Source organism: Dermacentor silvarum, chromosome 6, assembly GCF_013339745.2.
Source record: "Dermacentor silvarum isolate Dsil-2018 chromosome 6, BIME_Dsil_1.4, whole genome shotgun sequence".
NCBI classification, from domain to species: domain Eukaryota; kingdom Metazoa; phylum Arthropoda; class Arachnida; order Ixodida; family Ixodidae; genus Dermacentor; species Dermacentor silvarum.
This window is the reverse complement of record NC_051159.1, coordinates 182,157,188-182,180,933: the sequence shown is the minus strand read 5'-3', so window position 1 is coordinate 182,180,933 and position 23,746 is coordinate 182,157,188. Positions and strand designations below refer to the sequence as shown.

The 23,746-nt window shown below is 44.9% G+C and overlaps 1 protein-coding gene across 2 annotated transcripts in view; it reads left to right on the top strand.

Annotated features, from left to right (window-relative positions):
• The first annotated feature begins 821 nt into the window (after positions 1-821).
• Positions 822-23,746, top strand: part of LOC119456500 (glutamate decarboxylase) — a 135,363-nt gene continuing 112,438 nt past the window's right edge. Inside the window, exons 1-2 of one of the 2 annotated variants that reach the window (XM_049669907.1) lie at positions 822-933; positions 10,616-10,810. In XM_049669907.1, the coding sequence (XP_049525864.1) occupies positions 10,762-10,810 (49 nt within the window). In that variant the 5' untranslated portion in view covers positions 822-933; positions 10,616-10,761. Of the gene's footprint in view, positions 934-10,266; positions 10,811-23,746 lie in introns of those variants that run through there. The other variant, XM_037718318.2, reaches the window with a different exon arrangement.

The following is a 23,746-nucleotide window of genomic DNA, read 5'->3' as shown; positions in this document are numbered from 1 at the left end:
TTGGCCCACCCCTAAATTTCAATTTGGCCCACCCCCAAATTTAAGTTAGATTTAAGTTGGTCCATCCCCAAATTCAAACTTGGGCTAACTCCCAAATTTCAGTTCCATTCTTCAATATAAGTTTGTTCATCCCCAAATTTAGGTTGGCCAACACAAAATTCGAGTTTGCCCACCCCAAATTCAAGTTGGCCCACCCCAAATTCAAGTTGGCCCATCCCAAATTAAGTTGGCCCACCCTCGAATTTTAAGCTGACCCACCCGCAAATTTCATGACCCACCCCTAAATGTTATGTCGGCCCACCCCTACTATAGGCTTCCCCATGCATTTTCTTTGAAGTCCTATGTATCCCTATGGGTATGCATATAAATCTGATCACATGGGTGTTCTCTCTGATAATTTTTTGTTTGTTTCAATTGTTCCTTATCGCTTATAAAACTACCAATCTACTCGTACGTTTACACTATTATAAAGATTAAATGGCTTTACTTCTCAAATTACGCATTTTTGTGCAGATACAAGGCATTGTACTTTTCGAGTGACCGACAAATTTTGCGAGGGTACTCGCCAAAGAATGCTTATGTATTAAAACATTTGGGATGTAATTCGCTTTTCAGATAACGCGCTAAGCACCACATAAAAAGTGGTGGTGGCTGAAGCGAAAAGGAAGCTTTTGCAGGTGGGAATCGCAATCGTGCCAGTGAGCCCACAGCTGCAATGCTACCACGGGTAAACTAGAGCACCGTGGCTCGTGCTCGCAGCTGATCCTGCAGAAACTAGCACATGTCGGCCAACTCACAGCCACGTCGTCAGTTTTCGACGAGTGGGAGGAAGCTCAACGTGCACGCGCTGAACATGTAAAGCCGAGAAACGTTCTCTCGAGAGGAAGCGGGCACTCTTGGTGGTGAGATTTCTCCCCGGAATTTTGCACCAAGGTATTTTTTATTCCTTTCTCATTTTAGTAAGGCTCATTCCCAACGGCGGTTCGCAGAGGTCGCACGACGACCGGTCACGACTGTTTTGGGTTGCGCGATTGCAGTCGCAAAGCTTCTGAACCAATAATATGCGCCGCAACAGGACGTCTGTATAAGCTGCCAGTTATTTTACGTGAAGATCGCGGTACGAGAAGACGTGAACGGGCATCAGCCGCGAGTTATTTCGATGGGCAGCTCACGCTTGCCGGTGTGAACATCGGTCGCCATGAGTTCGCTCCTTAGTCACCAGTCGCGGTCGGTCGTGCGACCTCTGTCAATCGACGGTGTGAATGAGCCCACATTCTTTATTTGTTTCTCCATCGCTGCCGGTCTCAGGCACGCTTCCACAATCGTTTTGTCTTATTGTATCTCTAACGTTGAGAACTTAGGGCTTTAGGTTGAAACCCTCCAAATGAGCAATTCTGAATAGCCGTGCTTCTGTTCTTGATGAACATGTGTTGCTTTTCTTCATTCATTATTCCAGTTCTGATTTCTTCTTTCTTGAATTCGTCGTCAGTCCTTAATTTTTGTGAAACTGTTTGCTCCGTAAAGTAACATTTTTCGTCAGTTTTTTTTTTCTTTAAAAAAAACCCTTTTTTTTTCTACATTCAGCGTGTGTTTTCTTGCGTCGACATCATTTATTTTAGTCTGGCCAGGGTACCAGTCAGGGCTCACTTTATAACCATGATCACTACAAACACATTGAACGCGATGGGGCCAGCGTGACATGCAATTCAAAATAATTCTGGAGCTACGCACGCTCTTACTCTTCTAAAAACAACACCGAAGATGTACGTCTTGTTCAGGGTGGTTTTGTTGATGAAAATGGAGATTCCGAGCACTGCGTATGTCTTTGCAGACCATTTCTGTTTATTGTTTGGTGTAAGAAATGTTTTCACCTTCAGGAACCTTTCTTCTCAGCCTGGTACGCTGTGAGCACTATCAGTTCATGATGTTATTGTTTTCAAATGGCTGAAGTGCCTGAAACCCTCCTTTTTTTATGGCGCTCATGGCAACCTTGCAGTACTGCTTCAGACGTATGGGAGCATACTTGTCCCTATTCCTACACATACATTCAGTAGTTCCCTCAAGTTTAGTACGTTTCCGAGTTTTTAGAAGGTCGCATGTGTAGTTCGTGTATATAAATTGCATTTTATAAGTGCAGTTACCAACTACCGGACCATATCTGTCTTCTGCGATACGTCTAAAATAATTTAATATGCATTGAATTCCCTTATTTCTGTTAGTTCTAAGGATACTTTAATGAATGAGAAGCCTGGCTTGGCATCAAGGCGCTCCACAACAACTAGACCAATGCTTCCATAGCGGTACTAAGTAGAGACCAATTACGCTGTTTACTTTGTCCTAAGTAAAGCAACTGATGTAGTTTTTAATCAGCTTCACGGGATCAAATCTCGGCCACGGCAGCCACATTTCGATGGGGGCGAAATGCGAAAACGCCCGTGCAGTTAGATTAAGGTGCACGTTAAAGAACCCCAGGTGGTCCAAATTATTCCGGAAATTTGCTCTTTGCCACCCCCTGGTGTCAAGAGTGTGTGCACGATATATACATATGTAGCAAGTTTTGTGCCTAATAAACAGTTGTAAGTGTAGCGCCGTTTTTCTCGCTGCTCTGTTTGTCGCTGTTAATATTTGCTTTCTGGTATTTTTGCGCTACAAAATGATGTCGCCAAGCAAGCACCAACTCGACCAAGCAAACGTTATTGTGCAGTATCTTTCCGCAATGTTGCGCAGAGTGTTGTAACAATATATTTACAATGGACTAAACGCCATATGGTGAGTGTAAGTGCAACATTTCGAAAGTAAGAACAATTCAGTAGCGGTGATCAAGGAGACGCAAGCGTGATAGTAGCGCGAAAACCAGCTAATTCAACGTTAATGCGTATTAGTCGCTATATAAGAACCCACTTTCCCGCTTTAATGTTTTGTGGTGGAAACACGGGAAGCGGGAACTTCCAATGCATGCTTATAACGTCCGCAGCACCATTTCGGTGCTTGTGCACATCAACACCGAGCGGCTCCAAACCGCAGGCACTGCGTCCATTGTGCACTGTGCAGAGGCGTAACGTCAAATATATGTCCTAAATTTCTAGCATTAAATCAAATCATGCTGCAAGTAGACGCTGGCTTTTGTTTCAGTGATGAAACGTTGTCGGAATAGTTGAATAAAGGCATCACTGTTTCGACTGAGGACTGGTGTTCACGTTCAGTGCCGACATCTTCGGCTATTGTTTCAAAGCGGCTAGATTCTCTTCCGAGGGCAATTATGACGCGTTCAACCTTTCTCGAGCATCACTGTTTTAATAAATTAAAATGCTGCACGTATGTGTAGATGGATTACTGGGTTTATTCTTTAGTCCATGTTACAGCATACTTGACACCCATGTGACATTTTCTTCTTCTTTCTGGGGTTTTACGTGCCAAAACTAGTTCTGATTATGAGGCACGCCGTAGTGGAGGGCTCCGGATTAATTTTCACCACTTGAGGTTCTTTAACGTGCACTACAACGCAAGCACACGGGTGTTCTTGCATTTCGCCTCCATCGAAATGCGGCCGCCGCGGCGGGATTCGATCCCGCGACCTCGTGCTCAGCATTGCAAGCGCATTAGCTGATTGAGTCACCGTGGCGAGTCATGTGACATTTTCACTAATGTGAATGGTTTTCTTTTCCTTCTTGAGTTCTCGCTTATTTTTGCGACCAGAATCCCGTAGTTAGTGGTTTAAAACGAATAATGACATCCCGCGTATAACATGGTTTAGCAAAAAAGTTTCCGAAGCCTTCCCATATCATCCCTTGAATAAAAACAGATGCCTAAATCGCTTCATTTTTAAATGCAAAGCATTTCTTGGCGAACATTTGCCACTTTGACAGTATCTATCTATCTATCTATCTATCTATCTATCTATCTATCTATCTATCTATCTATCTATCTATCTATCTATCTATCTATCTATCTATCTATCTATCTATCTATCTATCTATCTATCTATCTATCTATCTATCTATCTATCTATCTATCTATCTATCTATCTATCTATCTATCTATCTATCTATCTATCTATCTATCTATCTATCTATCTATCTATCTATCTATCTATCTATCTATCTATCTATCTATCTATCTATCTATCTATCTATCTATCTATCTATCTAGCCACCTACGTCTTGGTGCTCGCATGGTCATATCGTTAACTTTGTATGTACCAAAATTGGCATAGTATAAGAAGAGGGTATGACGAACATAAATGATAGGTCATGACATGAATGTCATGACATGCGTGTCATGTAGATCATGAAACTGCCGCCTACGTCTTGGTGCTCTCATGGTCGTTTCGCTAACTTGGTAGGTACCAAAATTGGCATAGTATGACAAGAGTGTATGACGAACATAAATGATAGGTCATAACATGAATGTCTTCACATGCGTGTCATGTAGGTCATGAAAGAGCCGACTAAAATGACAATGAACCAGCTAAAAAAGATTAACACTCAAAAACCACTCAAATGCGTTCTGAATGGGTACCAAGTGAAGTTCCGCTAAAGGACGATGGTAGAAGTCATAGCTTGACTGAGCAAAACTTACATTTATTTATTTATTTATTTATTTATTTATTTATTTATTTATTTATTTATTTATTTATTTATTTATTTATTTATTTATTTATTTATTTCACATTGACTCAGCGAAAAAAGATTAACACTCAGAAACCACCGAAATGGGTTCGGACGTGGGAACTAAGTGAAGGAAACACTAAAGGATGATGGTAGAAGTCATAGTCACGAGCATGATTGAGCAAAAATGATAATGGACTCAGCGGAAAAAACATTAACACACAAAAATCACTGGAATGGGTTCGGACGTGATCACTACCCGCCGGGGTGACTCAGTCAGCTAAGGCGTTGCTCTGCTGAGCACGAGGTCACGGGATCGAATTCCGGCCCCGGCGGCCGCATTTCGATGGAGGCGAAATGCAAAAACGCCCGTGTGCTTGCGTTGTAGCACACGTTAAAGAACCCCAGGTGGTCTAAATTAATCCGGAGCCCTCCACTACGGCGTGCCTCATAATCAGAACTGGTTTTGGCACGTAAAACCCCAGAAAGAAGAACAAGAAGGACGTGGGCACTAAGCGAAGGAAACACTAAATGATGATGGTAGAAGTCAGTCATGAGCATGACCAAGCGAAAATGACAATGACTCAGCGAAAAACGATTAACACTCAAAAATCACTGAAATGGGTTCGGACGTGAGTAATACATGAAGGAAACACTAAAGGATGAGAGAAGTCATGAGCATGACTCAGAAAAAATGACTCAGAGAAAAGATATTAACACTAAAAAACCAATAGAATGGGTTGGGATGTGGTATACTAAGTGAAGGAAAAAGCTAAAGGTTGATGGTTGAAGTCGTAGTCATGAGCATGACTAAAGCTTTGGCCTTAAGGTCTCTTAAGCGTAGCTAAAGAGATTGCTGAGGACTCATGACATGCGTGTCATAGTCATGAAACAGCCGCCTACGTCTTGTTGCTCTCATTGTCGTTTCGTTAACTTGGTAGTCTACCCCGCACACTGCTTCGCGTAACATCGAATCCCACAGGGCGTGGGACCTGCCGGCTCTTTTTTTTTTTTTTTTTTTGATAATCTAGTTGTTCTTTTAGGGGCGAAGCTCCTTAGGGTGTGGGTCGTTCCCTCCTCTGTAGTAGTAGTAGTAGTAGTAGTAGTAGTAGTACTAGTAGTAGTAGTAGTAGTAGTAGTAGTATGTAGCCACCTGTAGTTTTATGAAGTGTTCACTAGATGGCGTTCCGGTTCCGGTTCCACTTCCGGTTCCGGTTCCACTTTGCGCGCGTTCGGTGCGAACGCGGGCAAAACGCCGACGGCGTCGACAACAGTTCTGCGCGTTGCTCGTGCTGCTGCATGTCTAAGTTTATACAGCTGATAAAACTACCTTGAGTCTCTCGTTCCCGACGCGCGCTCTCTTTATCTCTCGTCCGTAGCTGTGGTTTACCCGAATGATCCCCCGGTGCTTCGCCCACTCATCATCATTCACTTTGTAGATATGCTGTGATTATTTAGGGGCGAAGCTCCTTAGGGTGTGGGTCTGTCCCTCCTCTGTAGTATGTAGTAGTATGTAGTAGTCGTCGTCGTAGTAGTAGGTAGCCACGTCTACTTTTATGAAAAAAAAATCCGAAAGTTGTGTCTGTAGCGCGGAATCGAACCAGGGACCCCTCGCTTCCGAACGCGCGGCGCTAACCACTACGCCACGAAGCGCAAATGGACACACGCACCACCATGACAATAAATACCCAACATTAACGAAAGACTGCGCGTTTCTAACGCGTTTGTGCTAGCGCGTTACGGCCCGTGTAAGAAGCTGGTGTAAGACGCTGTGGCCTCTCCGCCTTACCTTCAACGCGTTTCGAACGCGCTGCCCAAGGCGGTGGCAAGTCAAGTTCAAGTCGAGGAGCGTTTATGAATACGGGGGGTATACTCTCTCAGCAGTCATGTGATGGCGTCGGCAAACGCGGTGCACGTTCCGGCATGTGTAAACGGCTGCGTAAGACGCTGTGGCCACTCCCCCTTACTAGAGAGTACTGCACGTTTCTAACGCGTTTGTGCTAGCGTCCCCTTAAGCGGGAGATGGTGCAATTATAATGAAGGGCGCTGTTATAAAATAGGAATGACGTCACATATGGCGCGTGTCATTGGTGGAAGTCAATCGTTCGATTTAGTGCGGCGAGACTGGGCGAATTACACGGAAGATTCACGGTTTACCGATGATTCCCTCCGGAGCTTCGCCCACTCATCATCATTCACTCCGTGGATATGCGGTGTATTTGTTTTCTGGGACACTCGAACTGCACTATTAACGCGATAGCGTAAGGGCCGGCGTCGGCAATTACCGGCGTCGGCAATTACCGGCGTGTGGTGTCGGCAAGTGGCGGAGAAAATCATCCCCAACCACCCCGACCGCGCAGGCCCTCCATGTGGTGCAAGGTTTTGGTGAACAAAAATTGAATTTCTCACAGTGAAATCCGCCAGGAAAATGGTAAAATATGACTTTACCATTCGGCGTCGGATTCGCCGTCGGACTGTTTACCAATTGGCGTCGGATTGTAATTTGAATGTATGAGAAAACATAATTCTGCTACGAGGAAACCCAAACACAAACCCCTTTTCCAGCATTTCTACCAGACCTGCAGCCGCGCGTTGCGATGCGAACTGGTCCCGATAACGCTATCGCATTCTACTCTTAAAGGCGAAGCTTAAGCGTCCTCCAATTTTTAGGAGCGAAGCTCCTTATAGCGGCACCCGTTCCGTCCCCGTCGTAGTAGTAGTAGTGTGTAACCAGTCTGAGAAAAATGAGAAAAAAATTCCGAAGTTGTGTCCGTGGCGCGGAATCGAACCAGAGACCCCTCGCTTCCGAGCGCGCGGCGTTAGCCCACTACGCCACGAAGCGCACATAGACACACGCACCACGATGGCAATAAATACCCAACATTAACGAAAGGCCGCGTTTCTAGCGCGTTTCTAACGCGTTTGTGCTAGCGCGTTACGGCCCGTGTAAGAAGCTGGTGTAAGACGCTGTGGCCTCTCCGCCTTACCTTCAACGCGTTTCGAACGCGCTGCCCAAGGCGGTGGCAAGTCAAGTTCAAGTCGAGGAGCGTTTATGAATACGGGGGGTATACTCTCTCAGCAGTCATGTGATGGCGTCGGCAAACGCGGTGCACGTTCCGGCATGTGTAAATGGCTGCGTAAGACGCTGTGGCCACTCCCCCTTACTAGAGAGTACTGCACGTTTCTAACGCGTTTGTGCTAGCGTCCCCTTAAGCGGGAGATCCGATGATTCCCTCCGGAGCTTCGCCCACTCTGCATCATTCACCCCGTGGATATGCTGTGATTTTTTTGTATTTATTGCGATAGCAATTATATGGACATTCAAAAGCAGATTTCTGCCGTCGGCGTCACCGTCGCCGTCGCCGTGAGGTTCCGTATGACGTCAATGGAGATGAAATCGTCGCCGCGCGCCGAACGCTGTATGTGCGAGTGAAAGGGCGCGAGGGGCGCGCGCTTTCACGGGGAGTGAACGAACGGCGGAGAACAAACGCGCGTTCTGCGCCGTGCTCTCTTAAGGGCTGCAGAAGTAGGCGTCTCTTTCCTCCTTTACAATCATCATATATGTAGAGCAAACTCGCCTTCTTCTGACACGCGAGAGGCCGTGGGGGAGGGGGGGAGGGGGAGGGAAGGGAGGCGACGTTTAGCTACGGCACCAAGTGCCTATTTATATCAGAGGCTCCGGCAACAGTCACCAACGCCGCACGCATTTTGAGCGAACGCGGGCAAAACGCCGATGGCGTCGACAACAGTTCTGCGTGTTGCCGATGCTGCTGCATGTCCAAGTTTATACAGCTGATAAAGCTAATATCATTACTCTGTATAGCTCTCTACAAGTTTGCTATCGCAATTGATGCTTCGCCTTTCAGGTGAAACTGCGACAACTTTTTTGGTTCCCCCAACAAAACTGAGCTCTGCGGGAGCACCTATACGAGTGATTTTCAAAAAATTCAGCGAGCTTGAAAAAGCTCTTTGCACGCAAAATAATAATAAAGAAATTAAAAAAATTCTACAGTACTCACCGGCAGGGTTGCCTAACGTATACGTTCTACCACAGAACCAGCTAAAATAAACCTGGACCTAGATAACTTGTATTGACATGTCGTCATTAAAAAGGCGAAGCATCAATTGCGATAGCAAATTTGTAGAGAGCTATACGGAGTAATGATATTAGCTTTATCAGCTGTATAAACTTGGACACGCAGCAGCACCGGCAGCACGCAGAACTGTTGTCGACGCCGTCGGCGTTTTGCCCGCGTTCGCACAAAATGCGTGCGGCGTTGGTGAGTGTTGCCGGAGCCTCTGATATAAATAGGCACTTGGTGCCGCAGCTAAACGTCGCCTCCCTTCCCTCCCCCTCCCCCCACGGCCTCTCGCGCGTCGGAAGAAGGCGCGTTTGCTCTACATATATGGTGATTGTAAAGGAGGAAAGAGACGCTTACTTCTGCAGCCCTTTAGCGAGCACGGCGCAGAACGCGCGTTTGTTCTCCGCCTTGCGTTCACTCCCCGTGAAAGCGCGCGCCCCTCGCTCCCTTTCACTCGCACATACAGCGTTCGGCGCGCGGCGACGATTTCATCTCCATTGACGTCATACGGAACCTCACGGCGACGGCGACGCCGACGGCAGAAATCTGCTTTTGAGTGTCCATATAATTGCTATCGCAATAAAATGGCGGCAAGCAGCTCCCAACAATCGATCTTGCATGAAAAGTATCAAGCATTGCACTCGGTGCTGTCTGAACACGCAGTGCTGCTCCTCAAAACCTTTCGGCGCTCATCATTTACCGGATAACAAACAGAATCTCTTAACAATCCCGCTGCTCACTCCAGCACGTTGCATTTTCAATTACGTACTTAAAGCAGTAGTGGAGGCAATTTGACCGAAAGAAAGAACGCCTGTTTAATTTCGGAATGAATGCAGCTAACGCAGAATTTAATTGTCTGATAAGGATTGTCAGGATATCCCAGGGTCATTCGAATTCACCAAGCTAAATAAACATAGTGATTGCGATGCGCACCAGAAGCATAACGTAAGTTCTGTTGCTGATTACGACCAGCAGCTGACGGCCTATAGCCACAAAGCGCGTCTAGACGCGTTATTAAGTCCCTAAGATAAAGGAATAGCTGCGCAGGGGGTATATATTGACCTAGGTCAAAGAGAAAGTTTCTTATTGGGAGAAAAGTTGAGGAGATCAATACAGCTCGGATGCGGCGTTGCGAAATGAATAAGCTGTGCCGTTTGCATTAATCCGGTTACTAGAAAGTTTAAGATATGGACATCCAAGCGTTGGGGACCGCACGCCACCTGGCGTACAATAGAATGCAAAAGAGATTATAAAAGAACGCAAGGAGCCTGCGACGGAAATTGGCATTTTGCGTACGCTAAGTGACTCGGGACACTACTTGGAATACTCTCTATTCATATTGAAGCACAATGTTATTATCCAAAGAACGTACGCTTCGCACAGTTGCGCAGCGCTCGCAGCCTAATGGATTCACCAGGGGATCGAACCCGCGCGATGAACGTAGCTCCTCAGCGCGTCCATCGCTGCCGTGTATACGTCCCGAACTCGCGAGAGGCCGCCGTTTCAAAATCGGGTCAATGCAGCTATTTATAGACTCGTTAGGAGCGGAGGGGAGAAGTAAGCAGTTTTCGCTGTCCCCACGAGAGTGGCGGCGCGCGCAGATGAGGAACTGTGTTCGACCCGTGGATCGCCATGTTTGCCCCAGGGACAAGAGCCAAGGGTGAGCGCGTGGGTGCGCACGCTGCCTGCGTGGACACAACAGCCCCGCTCGGCGCCCCCGCTCGCTTGCCGCTTCTTCGACCGCCTTTTCAACGTCAGTGCTCCGCGCGGCGCTCATCAGCGAAGCGCGTTCCGTTGCCGGCCTCGTGCTTCGTCTAGTTCCAGCATCGATCTCGACATTCGGGCAGGGCCATACTGTGGGACGGTGGGATAGTCCTTGACGTCACAGCTGCAGCTCGGCCAATGAGCGAGCGTCGATCGATGCAGCGCCCGGTCCGGGGGCGGCCCGTGGACGGCATTGCAAAGCAGCGCTTGGCGTGCCTGCAGTGCGCCGCCGAAACGCTTGCCGGGTGCCACCGGAGAAACCACCAGCACACGCAGGCAGCGCCGACGTCGTCCCCCCTCCAGGCATCATGGCTGCGCAGAACAAAACGGAGGATGTGTCCAAGTTACGGTACACAGGTGAGTCGCCCCTTCACACACGCCGTCGTGCAGCCCGAACCGGCACTATTCCCCGCTGGTACGTTGTAGCCGTAGTCTGAACACGAGATGGCAAACCAAAATGCGCGAGTGACAAGCACCGTTTATGGCCAAACGAGGCTCGCATGCTCTTTAGGCAGTAATACCGTCGATGGCAGCAACCATGCTGCTACGAGTTAGTTTCCATATGAAATCTTCCAACGAGGGCTGTACAAAAGATGATAGCGAATTATGACTAGAGCCAGTGGTCCTTGCACATCCACAAAGACAGCGTAGCACCCAAGGTGACTCCGCTGCGCGGAGCGACACCGCCATGCTGCCCTTACCACCGCACCTTCTCATTTTTAATTTTTTTTTCACTCGCTTCAACGAGGATCGAAGCGCCATTAGCGCCATGATGACCTTTTGGATGGAACTTGCGCTAAATACAGAGATGTGGTGGCCTTCTGCAATTTCACAGCGTCGTTGGTGTGTATGACGGCGCTTACAACCCCCCGCGAAGCCTGTAATACCTCTACATCGTGCCTCCAAAGTGAGCTCTGGCACGCTGGTTACATGAGCCAGTGTCATCGCACGGTGGTAATGTAATGTCTGCATATCTTATTTCTCGTTTTTGTTACTTTTCTTGCTACCAGGAGCGACGCTTGACCACAAGAGCGACACCCGAACACAATGGGTGTTTTGAATCGCAATTTGGCCAATTGGTAAACTATAGTTGGCAGTATATACGTTCAGCACTTCTTTATTTGAGGAGCAGAAAAATAATTATGTTGTGCTTGCATCACATAAAACGGAACCATGATGTTCTATGTTTTATGCGTATTTGAAGTTCTTCGTTGAACACGAAGAACTGTTAAAAACAAAATGGCCGCATAAAATGTACTTTACCGGTAACTGAAAAGCGATGCACACCGTGTACGTTGTACCTCGCTGCTTGGCGTCAGCAAGGAAAATGAAGCCACATTTCGCACTCGTTAAAAGCACTGCGTTTTAATATTAATCTTTTTTATCCTACTGGCCGCAAATCGGAAGGTAATAGTGAAACTCGACAAGCAATTTTATATAATTATCTAAAAAGTCGCATTTTTCCAAGCAATGACATCTACCATACGCACACTGTTGTCAACCCGCAATCCCTTGCAGAACGAGACTACGACTTAACAGCACCATTGGCACCTCCTCACAAACGCTTGCGCAAATAAGGTACGTCGAAAGCACTGAAAAGATTTAAATCTTTTCGAAAAAGTCACGGAAGCCTTGAAGTACTGATCCCTACATTGAAAGCGCATTGCTTCCAAGAAGCATTGCCCAATGTTTGCTCAAGCGCTTGCGTCATACCAGTTCAGGTGCATCAGCTGAACCAATTAGGAACCGGGCTCTTGGCCCGAGTTGATCTCCCTTCATTAAAGCATGTCGGTGAGGGTACGAGCACTGAACCCAAGTGTTCGTGATATCATAATAATAAAGCAGTGAAAAGTCCATAAGGATGAAAAAGGTACCTGTATTCTTGGAAACTGCAACCAGACTGAACCCAAGGAATAAAACCACATAGCAGATGGCGAAGAAGCCGAAGCCAAAGTAAAGTGAACTACGCGCACGGCAACGGTACGCATGAAGTGACGCCTACGTGTCATCAAACACACAAACAGTATAAAAAAAGATAATGAAATAGCATGTATAGAGCCGTACTAATTTCAGTCCGCGCCTTTAAAAAAAAAAACTAGAAATAAATTGGAATGAGTGTCTTAACACCGGCATGAAAACGCTGGCTCGATCTCGTGCGGTTGTAATTGCTGATGCCCCGTTCACATACGTTGAAGTCTCCACTAATGCAATGCGTACAGATACGGCAGCAGGCTCATCAGTTGGTCTTGTCAAGCAGTGAAACCAAGACTACAAGTAGCAACACATGCACTTCGCGCCGGATTTGAAGGGCAGCGGCGAAACGCTTCTTGCCCAGCATATAGTCGAGGGATATACAGCGACATATTTGTTATGACTGGCACCGGCCCCGCGCAGCTGTGACCTAGCTGGCCTACGTCATCAGCGCTGAAGAAGCGCGAGACGCCAGCAACAACAATCACTCGCTTGTAAACGTCGAGGCAGGCCAGACCCGCGCTAGGCCATCGCTCGGTGGCAAACGAACAATCCGGCAGTGGGCCAAACCCCCCTTCTGACGCTCTTTCAGCGCATGCAAAATTTTTCTTCGGTGTGAGCAGCCCCGTGAAAACTGTCGTGAGTATACGTACAAGCCGGCAAGTGCTACAGACACGTAATGCAACTTGGGTGCTGTTTATGCCGGGTGTATCTGTATAATTTCCCACTCAACAATATCAGTCGGTCAAAGTATTATTCTGGGCCCGAATTCACGAAACCTTCTTACGCTAAAATTGTTCGTAAGAGAAAATTTGAGCCTATCCTGATGCTAGACATACTATTAGCGATGGTACATGTACAATTTTCTATTTTTTGTGATTTAATAAACGTATTTCTCTCTCTCTCTCTCTCTATTAGCGAAGGTGCTTGGCCAATGGCAGAGAGTACTTACGGAAGAAAATCATTTTGAATTCGGATCCTGATTATTATATCGTTTTGTTTTTGTTAATGGAAGGTTGATCTTTCTATTGATACGGCCCAGAAATGACATGGGTTCAGGCTACGAAGAATTCCTCAGTCGTGATCGAATATCACTATAAAGTTTTTTGTTTTGTTTCTCCGGCGAGATAGATAGAGAGAGAGACGTGATAAGGTAACTGCAGGGAGGTTAACCAGGTTGAGCTCGGTTGGCTACTCTGCACTGGGGAAGGCGCAAAGCGGACTGAAAGAGGAGAAGTTCACAGCATGTATGCATTCAGTGAAGCGTTCGTCATTCAGTTCGTCACAAGCAGTCACACAGGCTGGTGCACCTCAAGAAATGCAAGCGCTTTCGTGGCTTTGGAAACATCGCAGACGCATGAGGGCACGGTAGCCAAGAAGCTGCTCATCTGGAAAGCGTCTGTCATCTAATTTCCCTAAAGCTGTCCGAATAGGGGCAAGCGTCTGATCCTCGCATGATGGTCAGTGACACACGAGGTGTTTTAAAGTTTCTTGTATGCCATATTATTACAATTGGCACTCTACAAAATTCCAAATAGAGATGAATTGTTGTTTCTAAAGAAACGTCTACCCCTAGGCGACACAGTGAGAGTTCTTCATGTCGAGTAAAACCGTGTAAAAGTGAACATATGGGTACATAGTAGGTAGGCGCCGGCTAGTCAACTCAGGTGCATTCCATTTCCTTAACGCGAGGTAAAGGTTGGATAAACAAGGGTTAAGTGCCTCAGACAGGCTGGCCGACGTCTCGATACCTGGACCTATCTTTGTTAAAGACGGCCTTGCATCATTGATGCGAATTACTTTGAAAGAATTATTACTCTTATTCAGCATCACACGCGATGGATATTTAGAACATAACTACACCATTCTACGTACATTGCAGTGTCCAAAATTGAGTATGGAAAAATATTAAGAAATATCTATTTTATTTATATAACAGGGAACTACAGAACATGAAAAGCGACCTAAATGATAAAACATGAAACTTGTTTCAAAGTTGTGTTTGTTGTATGGAGACATGTTGCAAAGACGTACACGTGGAAACTTTAATCGCAGTTCTTCTCCTGAATACAGAACTCGCGAATTCTCCACCATGATAAAGCGGCTTGCTCGATATTTTACTAAAATATACAGTTCTATACGCAAAGCCTGCGACAAGAGCAGGCAAGTCGTTCAATTCCAAACAGCGTAATTCCTCCACCAATGCTACACAAGATGCTTTTCGCACTGTGCTCTTGTTAAAATTCTTTCTTGCAGTTATTTATTCATTTTAATTTATTTTTGTGACAGTATGACTCTCTAGCACAGTTTCGCAAGCAAACATTCAAGAATGAATACTCCCTTAAGTCGCTGGTTCTTAGAGAAAGATAATCACTCGTTTCAAACAATAAAAAAAAATTAAATTCGGCGCAGTATAACTGCGCACAACGCTATGAAGTTACCTTCGTTTGTTTGTTTTGTTTGCCAGCGTTGTTTAAGCATTCAAGATGTTTAAACACGTCAGATTGCATTTTAAACGCACCAGAAAACTATAGGAAAGGTCCAGGAGGCCTGGTAGCTGACGCAGCGAGGGAGCAAAACGTCAGCGATCAGTTGTATAAACAGCACGCAGCTAGTTTAAACGCAGACTTCGGCGCCAGGTTGCCCTTTGGAAAGAAGAATAATGACATAAGAGTGAAACAAATGCTGACAAGGCGACTGCGCAAAACAGGTTTATAGGACCCGCCGCGGTAACCCTGTGGCTATTGCTGAAGTCGAGATCGCGGGTTCAATCCTGGCCGCGGCATGCACACAGGCTCGGAATGCAAGAACGCTCGTGTAATGTGCGTTGGGTGCACGTTAAAAAAACCCAGGTAGACAAAATTACTCCCGAGCCACCACTACGGCGTGCCTCATAATCAAATCGTGGCTTTGGCACGTAATACCTCAAAATACCTCAGAGGCCTTCGTCCTGCAGTGGACATAAATATAGGCTTATGATGATGATGACCTCAAGATATAATTTTTTAAAACAGATTTGGTATGGTTTGAATGAATGTCTGCATTAAACAATGAAAAGAGGAATAAGCTTATGGACGCGCAGACGCAAGGAAACATGCAGCATCTAAAGGGTCCAACGCCTTAAGCCTGACATTCTTAAAAACTTCAAGAGCAAGAGCAAAATGAGTCATGCGACAGCAACGGCACAACCTAGAGACATTGCTGTACTGAAGTATGGAACCGATCATGATAATTCGCACGATTATCTTGAAATGAAATGAAATCTTTATTTCACACGCCATGTATCCTACGAGCTATACTCACAAATGCGCCTTCTGCTCTGCGCCCAATACCCTCTACCACATGGTATGGGAATGTCGACAAAACCCATCGACACCACCCATCACCGGACCAACCGTCGAGCAGTGGGAGGCCCAGCTGACAAGCCCGAATCCTGAAGACCAGCATCGCCTGGTGAGCAGGACCAAGCTATCAGCTCAGGCCCACGGCATCCTGGACTAGGGACGCCGCCCACCTCGGACGATCTTACCGTCTGCTCATCTCTAAATAAAGTTTATTCCTCCTCCTCCTCTTTTCATGGTTACAAAACACAGCGGACGCAAGGGAGAAAGCCGCACGTATCAGCTTGAGCACATGCCAACTCGGTCGATTGTTTTGGCCTGAAACCGAACCGATGATCCCTCAAAACTGAATGCTTGTTTATGAAATTACTTACTCGCACGTAAATATGTTTATCGATACCTTTAGAAATTACTGATAGAATAGAGATTGGTCTATCATTTGATAATTCAGAGGTGTCGCCTCCTTTGTGTATGCAGTTTGCATCTGCTCAGGGAAGATGCCACTACTAAGGCAAAGGTCGAATATATGTGTTAAGAGTGGAGATAATAGGTGAATAACATATTTTAGAAGAGTCTGTTGCTGGGCCTGTTGCTACATACTTGTAGAAACGATAGAACTCAGCCTTCAGGACGCAAACACCAGGAGAGAAGTAGACGGACACACGCTGGGACTAGCAGCAAGTCTAATGAAAACAACCACAGAGAAGTTCGCATGGAAGCCAGAGTGCGCATGCGTCGTACATACCACGTGACAATGAAAAAACACTAAATGATACCTAGTAACCACATTTTTCTAAATAAGCTATCTCTTTCTTTTACAGCGATAACGAGGGCACACTAACACATTGATTGTGATGTTTTCGGATATGGTACACTTCAATCAGTTCTCGTTCATAACGTGTGGTTCCCTTGCCTATAATTTGTGTGTCTTCCAAAGCAGGCGAGCAGCCGCACACTCGGCAATGAGAAGGCAGGTTTGCTCCTCCTCCTGACGTGACGGACGTTTCGTGTTCTTTTAAGCGGATATTAATACAACGCCCCGTCTGGCCTATATACACGCGACCACACTTCAACGGTATGCGATAAACAACATTTTTGATGCAAGTTGTGAAGTTATGGCTAGTACTGCAGGCACTCCTAGGTTTACGATTTTCAATCCTAGCACATAGACTTGGCGTCTTGCATGGCACCGAAAGCACAACACGAACGCCCTGCCTTGTGGCAACTTTTTCACGTTGTGGGAAACGTTGTGGATATAGGCTTGTGGATATATTTTAAAGGCTTTGTTTGAAAGCCGTTTATATCTAAAGCCCTAATGCACGCATAGGCGCAAGAAAACATGAAGCATCTAAAAGGGTCCAGCGTCTGACATTCTTAAAAACTTCAAAAGGTCGAGCAAAATGACGTATGCGACAGTAGTGCCAGAATCTATAACAAGGCTGTAGCGAAGTATGAAAGCGATCATGACAATTAGCACGATCACTTAATTATGGCCACCGCTGAATGCTAAATTGCTCGTTACTTATTGCTGGGTTTACTATTTAAGTGCAAGGAACGCATATCTTGTTGCCGCATGCAAACCAGTTCAGCACCCAAATGTTCATAATAAACAAAGTCCGGGAAATAGTTAAAGCGGAAAGATTGTTGTAAGGAGAAACTCTTTCTACCCACTATAGTCCCGGACTTCGGGAATGACAATTAGCTCGCTCCTCGAAAAGCTACCTTAATAGCTGGAGAAAAATTCCTCAGAGTACCGGCACTGAAATTGTGAAGGCCGCCATATTGGCCTGGTCAATGCGCAACGTGAGCTCACCAGGAGACTCAGAAGATGGTAGTGAAAAGCCAAATTATTGAACAACTTAGGGAGATTAATGCTTTATATAGTCTGCGATTCCTCAGGAAATGTGCAAGGTAGAGCGAGTTTCTGAAAAGAAAAAGAAGATGCTCTCTTCAGGACTCACGAGATCGAGCGCGTCGGCAAAACAGTTTGGGGTGACAGAAATATTATTGTGAACGCACGTTAATTCGTCTCCTGGGCGGGCTATCTATAAATAAAATGTACTGTTAATGCAATACTGGAGCAGTACACTGCTAGTAACTAAAGAGAAAATACCCAGGTATTTCAGAAGCAAACCGTTGCTGGGCAGACCCAGCAACGGTTGCGACGTTTCATATAAAATTCGGTGCATCAAGACTACAGTGCGTAGCTAATTCTCAATGAATTGTACAGTAGACTGGAAATAGCCCAACGAGGCTAACTGAATTGCCACCCGTAGCAGTGCTACCAAAACTCGCAATCAAAGTAGCTGCAAACGAGTGTGACGCCTTCAAAAGCGAGTTGTCCAACAGTACAAGTAAACTGTCAATGCCGTTCGAGAGCTAGAACAGTAAACTTAAAAAGTCCGCATCTTATATATATAGGTGGCAGTTGTACTCCCTGTTTGTGGCTTAGGTTTTCCTTATTAAGAAAGCAAATTATTTTATTAAACCTCAAGGACCCTGAAGGGGGGCATTGCATGATGTATGGGCGCTAATATAGCAGTACAGAGAGTTCCTGAAGAATCACGTGACCCGATAGTAGTACCGAAGTGAAAGAGGTCATTCATCAGGGCGTAGTAGATCGTTTAAATCGTGGGTCGTGCGCAGGAAAAAGCGGTGCTGAAAAGCTTCGTAGGCATTTTGAACATAAGCGGAGTTCGAGCGGCTACAGCGATGAGTAGGTCGGGTGAAGTGGTTACCTGTTGGAAGGGCGTGGAAACGTGCACAATAAAGGAAACGGCGTGCTACATCACGGCGAGACTAAAGTAGGAAGACTCAGTTGCGTTTTTAAGGTGGTCATGGGTAGCTTTATAGAAGTAATTCTGAAGAATGAACCTGGTCACGTGATTTTGAACTCATTCAGGCGTGTTGGCTAGATCTTGATGTGGGATCAAAGACAACGCTAGAATATCGAGTTTCGGACGTACGGCAGCCTTGTAAGCGAGAAGTTTAACATAATGGAATGTCAGGGCAAGCTTGTGGCACCGATATCCAAATGCTTTGTTAGCATAGTTTGTAATGTCACTCCATGTTAGGTCAGAATACAGCTGAATGCAAAGGTATCTGACAGACCTTTGGGGTTGTAGGGCGATCATAGAAGCGATAGAACGGACGTATGTAAATACTGCAGATATGGAAAGAGATTAGCGAGGATTTGTTAACATTTTGTGACATAGGCCATATAGCGCACCAGCTCGAACTAGATGATGTCAACATTAGATGATTTCGTTATTAGATGGCACACTACGCAGTCGTTGGCAAATAGTCTTACACTAGAAAAGACACGTTAACAGGCAGGGTACTATATGTACAAATTGATTCGGGGATTACGCGTACGTAAACAGGAAGCAAGAGTATTTACACGATATATCAAGCTGTTTTGTTGCAGTTGTCCTGAATAATTCTGGCGCAGCATGGTCGACTAGTAGCTCGTGCAGCACATCTTCACCACCTCTTATTCTTTGCGCTTGCGGTACTGCTGCACCTTGTTGAGCTCATGACGACGCACCGCGTTAAAAATATATGGTGTTCATCTAAACGTATAGTGACCTCAAGTAAACAAAACAATATGTTTATCTGTGCTTTCTCTGGTTTCGTTGTCTGTCTCTTTCTTCGTATGGTTGTGACTAACATATCATCTAGGTGCTCCGATCATCATCTCGCTTATTGCACAGCGAGGGCCTTAAATTTGCCAGTCTTGATGCCATGATGCATGTAATATACGAGGCTTAATATAGGTGATTTGCGTGCTCCTAGGCTCACGTACCACGTCACGACCACGGCTAAAAGAAAGTCCCACATCCGCTGCAATAGCCGTCAGCGGCGCGGGCTAACACTCTCAAGGCTAATCTTGTCCGCAAATACCTCGAGAAAGAGAATGGAAGGACGGCCGCTGTAGTTTTAAAATTGCGCAAGATATGAGTTCGGCTTTCATACTGCGGCAAGTTAGCTTTTCATCCACTTTCATTCATTTCCCTTTACTTTATTATTTCTACATTTCAATTCAGTTTAAGCAATTATTTCGCATTCACCTATGCTTACTGTGGCTTAATTTTGTGTTTCTTCGTATATTCGTGGCTAACAAAACATTGAGGCGCTTGGGCGCCCTTATATTTTAATATACCAGTGACAACATAGCGCTAGTGATATTATTATTAGGCATTTTAAAGCCTATGTGGTTGGTTCCTTTTGCAAATAAATGTTTGAAGAAGTCTATCATTTTCACGATGCCATTTGGTTCAGATGTAATTGCACTCATGGTTGAATGGGCAAAATAAGAGAAATCGTGGAAGTTGACTGTAGGTTCGTCAGTAAAACAGAGAAAAACGTGGTGTTTAATACGCTTGAAATTCCAGACTGAGGGACAGGGCAGCCGTTGGCGTCGAGCAGAAAAAATATGCTACGATTGGCAGGGTTAAAAGTTTTTCAAAAACGTTTAGGATCAGTACGTAACATAATAGGCAGAGTGGAGCTAAAAATCTACGCTTACATTGTATATTCAATTTGTTATATTGGCTACAAAGTTCTTAACTTAGGCTAGGCTGATGTCAGAATGTTTGGCAGTTAGAAATAGTTGTTTATATTTTAGCTTGGACGCCTCAAATTCGCATTAAACCGCAATGATTGGACACACACGGTATTCTTGTAATTGTATACGTATCAGGCGATGCATTTATTTTTGAGAGTTACCAATTTGATTTGACAGAGCGTTGCTGATAGCCAGAAGTGAATTGATCTGAAACAGCTGTAAGGTATTTTATCTATCATGGTAATATGATAGCCTAGGTCATAAAGGGTAAGCGCTTTCCTAGTCTTGCTTTACAGTACGTTAAGTACGTTAGAAGAATGGTACAAAAAACCTGTTAGTTCCGTGATTAGCTGAAATGGACGGAAGGCAAGCCATGCGTCCAAAAAATCTCTATAAGAGTTATTTTTGATAACGTGCATCCTAGATAAGACCATGTAATTGAGGGAAGGTTGAAACTACTGAAGACTATAATGAGATTTTTTGCATGCATGGTTGTTAGCACCGCGAAACAGTCTTGGGGCGACTTACGAGGAGGCGTATAGCAGACGTCGAAAGACATGCGCGTATTAGAAGCATTGCAGTGCCAGCAGATCATTTTCAGATGTGCATTTGCTGTTGAGGAGCGGAGTCCACGCTTTGTGGCGATAAGAAGTCACCACCACGTGATGCGTCGGCTATACTTTTGCGAAAAAAATATATCTTTATATTCATTCTTTGGGGCCCGGCGCTGGTCATGTTGAAGGAAGCCCAAGGCTGCTTCAATTACTTCACTTCAGCGACTCCTCCAGCATATGCAAATTATCGTACGATATTTATATCCGAGAATTATGGGATCATCACATGTGGGCTTGATTCAACAAAATCATGTCAATCAATCCAAGTGCCAACTCTAACATTTTGCGTGCACTGCGACGTTTTCTGCAAGGTGACCTGTTGCGACTAGCTCATCAGCGGTGTTTCTGCTGTAGATAAGTAAAAAATAAAAATAAACGGCAGTTCTTTTTATCTTGAGGGCCTAAACTAAAACTAAAATTATTAAAATCAAACTTCCTTTAAGTTTAACAAACACACACAAATAAGTTCTGGGTTTACATATGAGAGCGTCCCTACGTTTCACATATGCATTCAAATATGAATATAAAAAGCAATAGCTAAAACTTCCTTCGAAGGAAGCAGCCGAGATTTTTGGTAAACATGCACGAGGCAAATGAACCTTTGTAAATTCGCAGTTATTTTTCATTTGTGTTTCGAGCCGTTACGAAGAAAGCTGCGCGTTATGATGTGAGCGCTCGGTGTAAGGGGCATCATCAGTTTTTGTTAACACTTACTAAATAAGAACGCCACCGCCTATCTTATCAGTTTACTTAAATTTTGAAGATTTAATGAGACATATCAGAAAAAAAAAGCACTCTGCGTGAGTCAGAAATATATAGTTTCTTGCAGGCACATTGCTAGGGTTATAACGAATATGCGAATAATTGCCCCAAAGAAAATCAATAAGGCGCAAAAAAACTGCTGTCGCGTGTGTCCTTTATGCAAAGCACCTTGTGACAGTGTCATCCAATTTCACTGCGCGCAAAAGTCTTTGTCCTAAACTCTATGGACGAGAGAAGGGACAAGATGTTTGGGTGCAGAATTGTCATACGTCTGCTTTCAAAGCATACGGAATATCAACTTCACAATTCTGTCGTCAAACGTTTCCCACATATCCAAAGACATCCTAGCACGAAAGTTATAAACGTGAGACTGCGGGCTTAAATAGCCCTCCCCCCAAAAGTAAAAAAAAAAAAAAAATAGAAAAAAAAAGAACATCCGGCCGTCGGATTTCATGTCAAATACAGTTCTCAGACAACGTTCAGAAATAGCGGAGTGTTTTATTTGCATGATCAGTCCTAACGGATGTCACCCGTCGGTTATCGTATACGTAAGACACATGTCAACATAGTGAAGTTAGGAAGCAGGTTTCGCTGGTATTGCCGGATTCAATTAAGCAAAGAGTTATGCGCATACATATATTCGTTTTGCCATAATTTAGGCTGGGCAGCAATCTTTTATTGTTGATAAACTTTATCTGGAACATGAGTAAATAGCGACATGCACCTCTCTTGAACCCTGTCAGGTGGCATTTTCTGTCGTAAATTTAAAACGTTGGCAGTTGTGCTAAAACTATTTGAAGAATGAATGAATACCATATTGTAATTTGAGCGTATTATTGTTTCAGATTTTTTGCTTGAAGATTGATGTTTGAAGCAAGCATGTGACGAGCCGTCACGCTTATTGGGGTTGCCTGTAGAACTATTTACAGAACTTACAGAAGAATAAAATTAGGCTGGAGTGCATACGGCAGGCATTGCCAAATCCTGACTGGGAGCTTACCCCTGTCGTTAAAAAGAAAAGTGCACAATCATTTCATCCTAACGGTGCTAACATATGATTCATAAACTTGGAGGTTAACAAAGAAGCTCGAGAACAAGTTAAGGACCGCACAAAGAGCGACGGAACGAAAAATGTTAGGCCTAACGTTAAGACACAGGCAGAGAGCGGTGTGGATCAGAGAGCAAACGGGCATTGCAGATATTCTCGTTAACAGTAAGAAATGGAGCTGGGCAGATCGTGTAATGCGTAGGGTAGATAACCGGTGCACCATTAGAGTTACAGCTTTGGTACCAAGAGAAGGGAAGCGCAGTCGAAGATGGCAGAATACTAGGTGGGATGACGAAATTAGGAAATTTGCAGGTGGAAATTGGAATGAGCTAGCCCAAGACAGGGTTAATTGGAGATCGTAATGAGAGGATTTCGTCCTGCAGTGGACATAAATATAGGCTGATGATGATGATGACAACGATGATGATAATGTAGGGCTATTTACACAACCTCACGCTCTCGCGTTGGATATATGGAAAAGATTCGATGACGGAATTCCCAATTTGATATTCCGGATGATCTTAAAGCAAAGGTGTGGCAATTCTGCACCCAAACATATTGTATGTTCTGTTCAGAGAATTTAGGATAAAGAATTTTGCATGGTACATACACATGTGACCACGTTTGAGATACAAAATAGAAAGGCAACCTTCGCAAGACCAGATCTCTCCCAATCGTATAAACATAAAAAAAAAACGCTATGTAGTTTGTAGCAGTGCTTTATACCCGATGTACCTCGCCTTCATAACACAATGACCGGTGCGCAAAGAAGAAGCTGATAGCATCACGCAGCTGCTAAAAATTTCATGCGAATACTGTGATAAATGTTATTGATGCAGACGATATGGCAATGTCGTATTATGACGAGCCGAGTGAAGCGTGAAAAAAAAATGAAAATAGAAAAAGTACCTTCACAGAGAAATCCGTGCTAAATGTCCTGATCTCAATGAGCTTTTGCAGTTCCGCAGTCCATGTATGCTACAATCAATG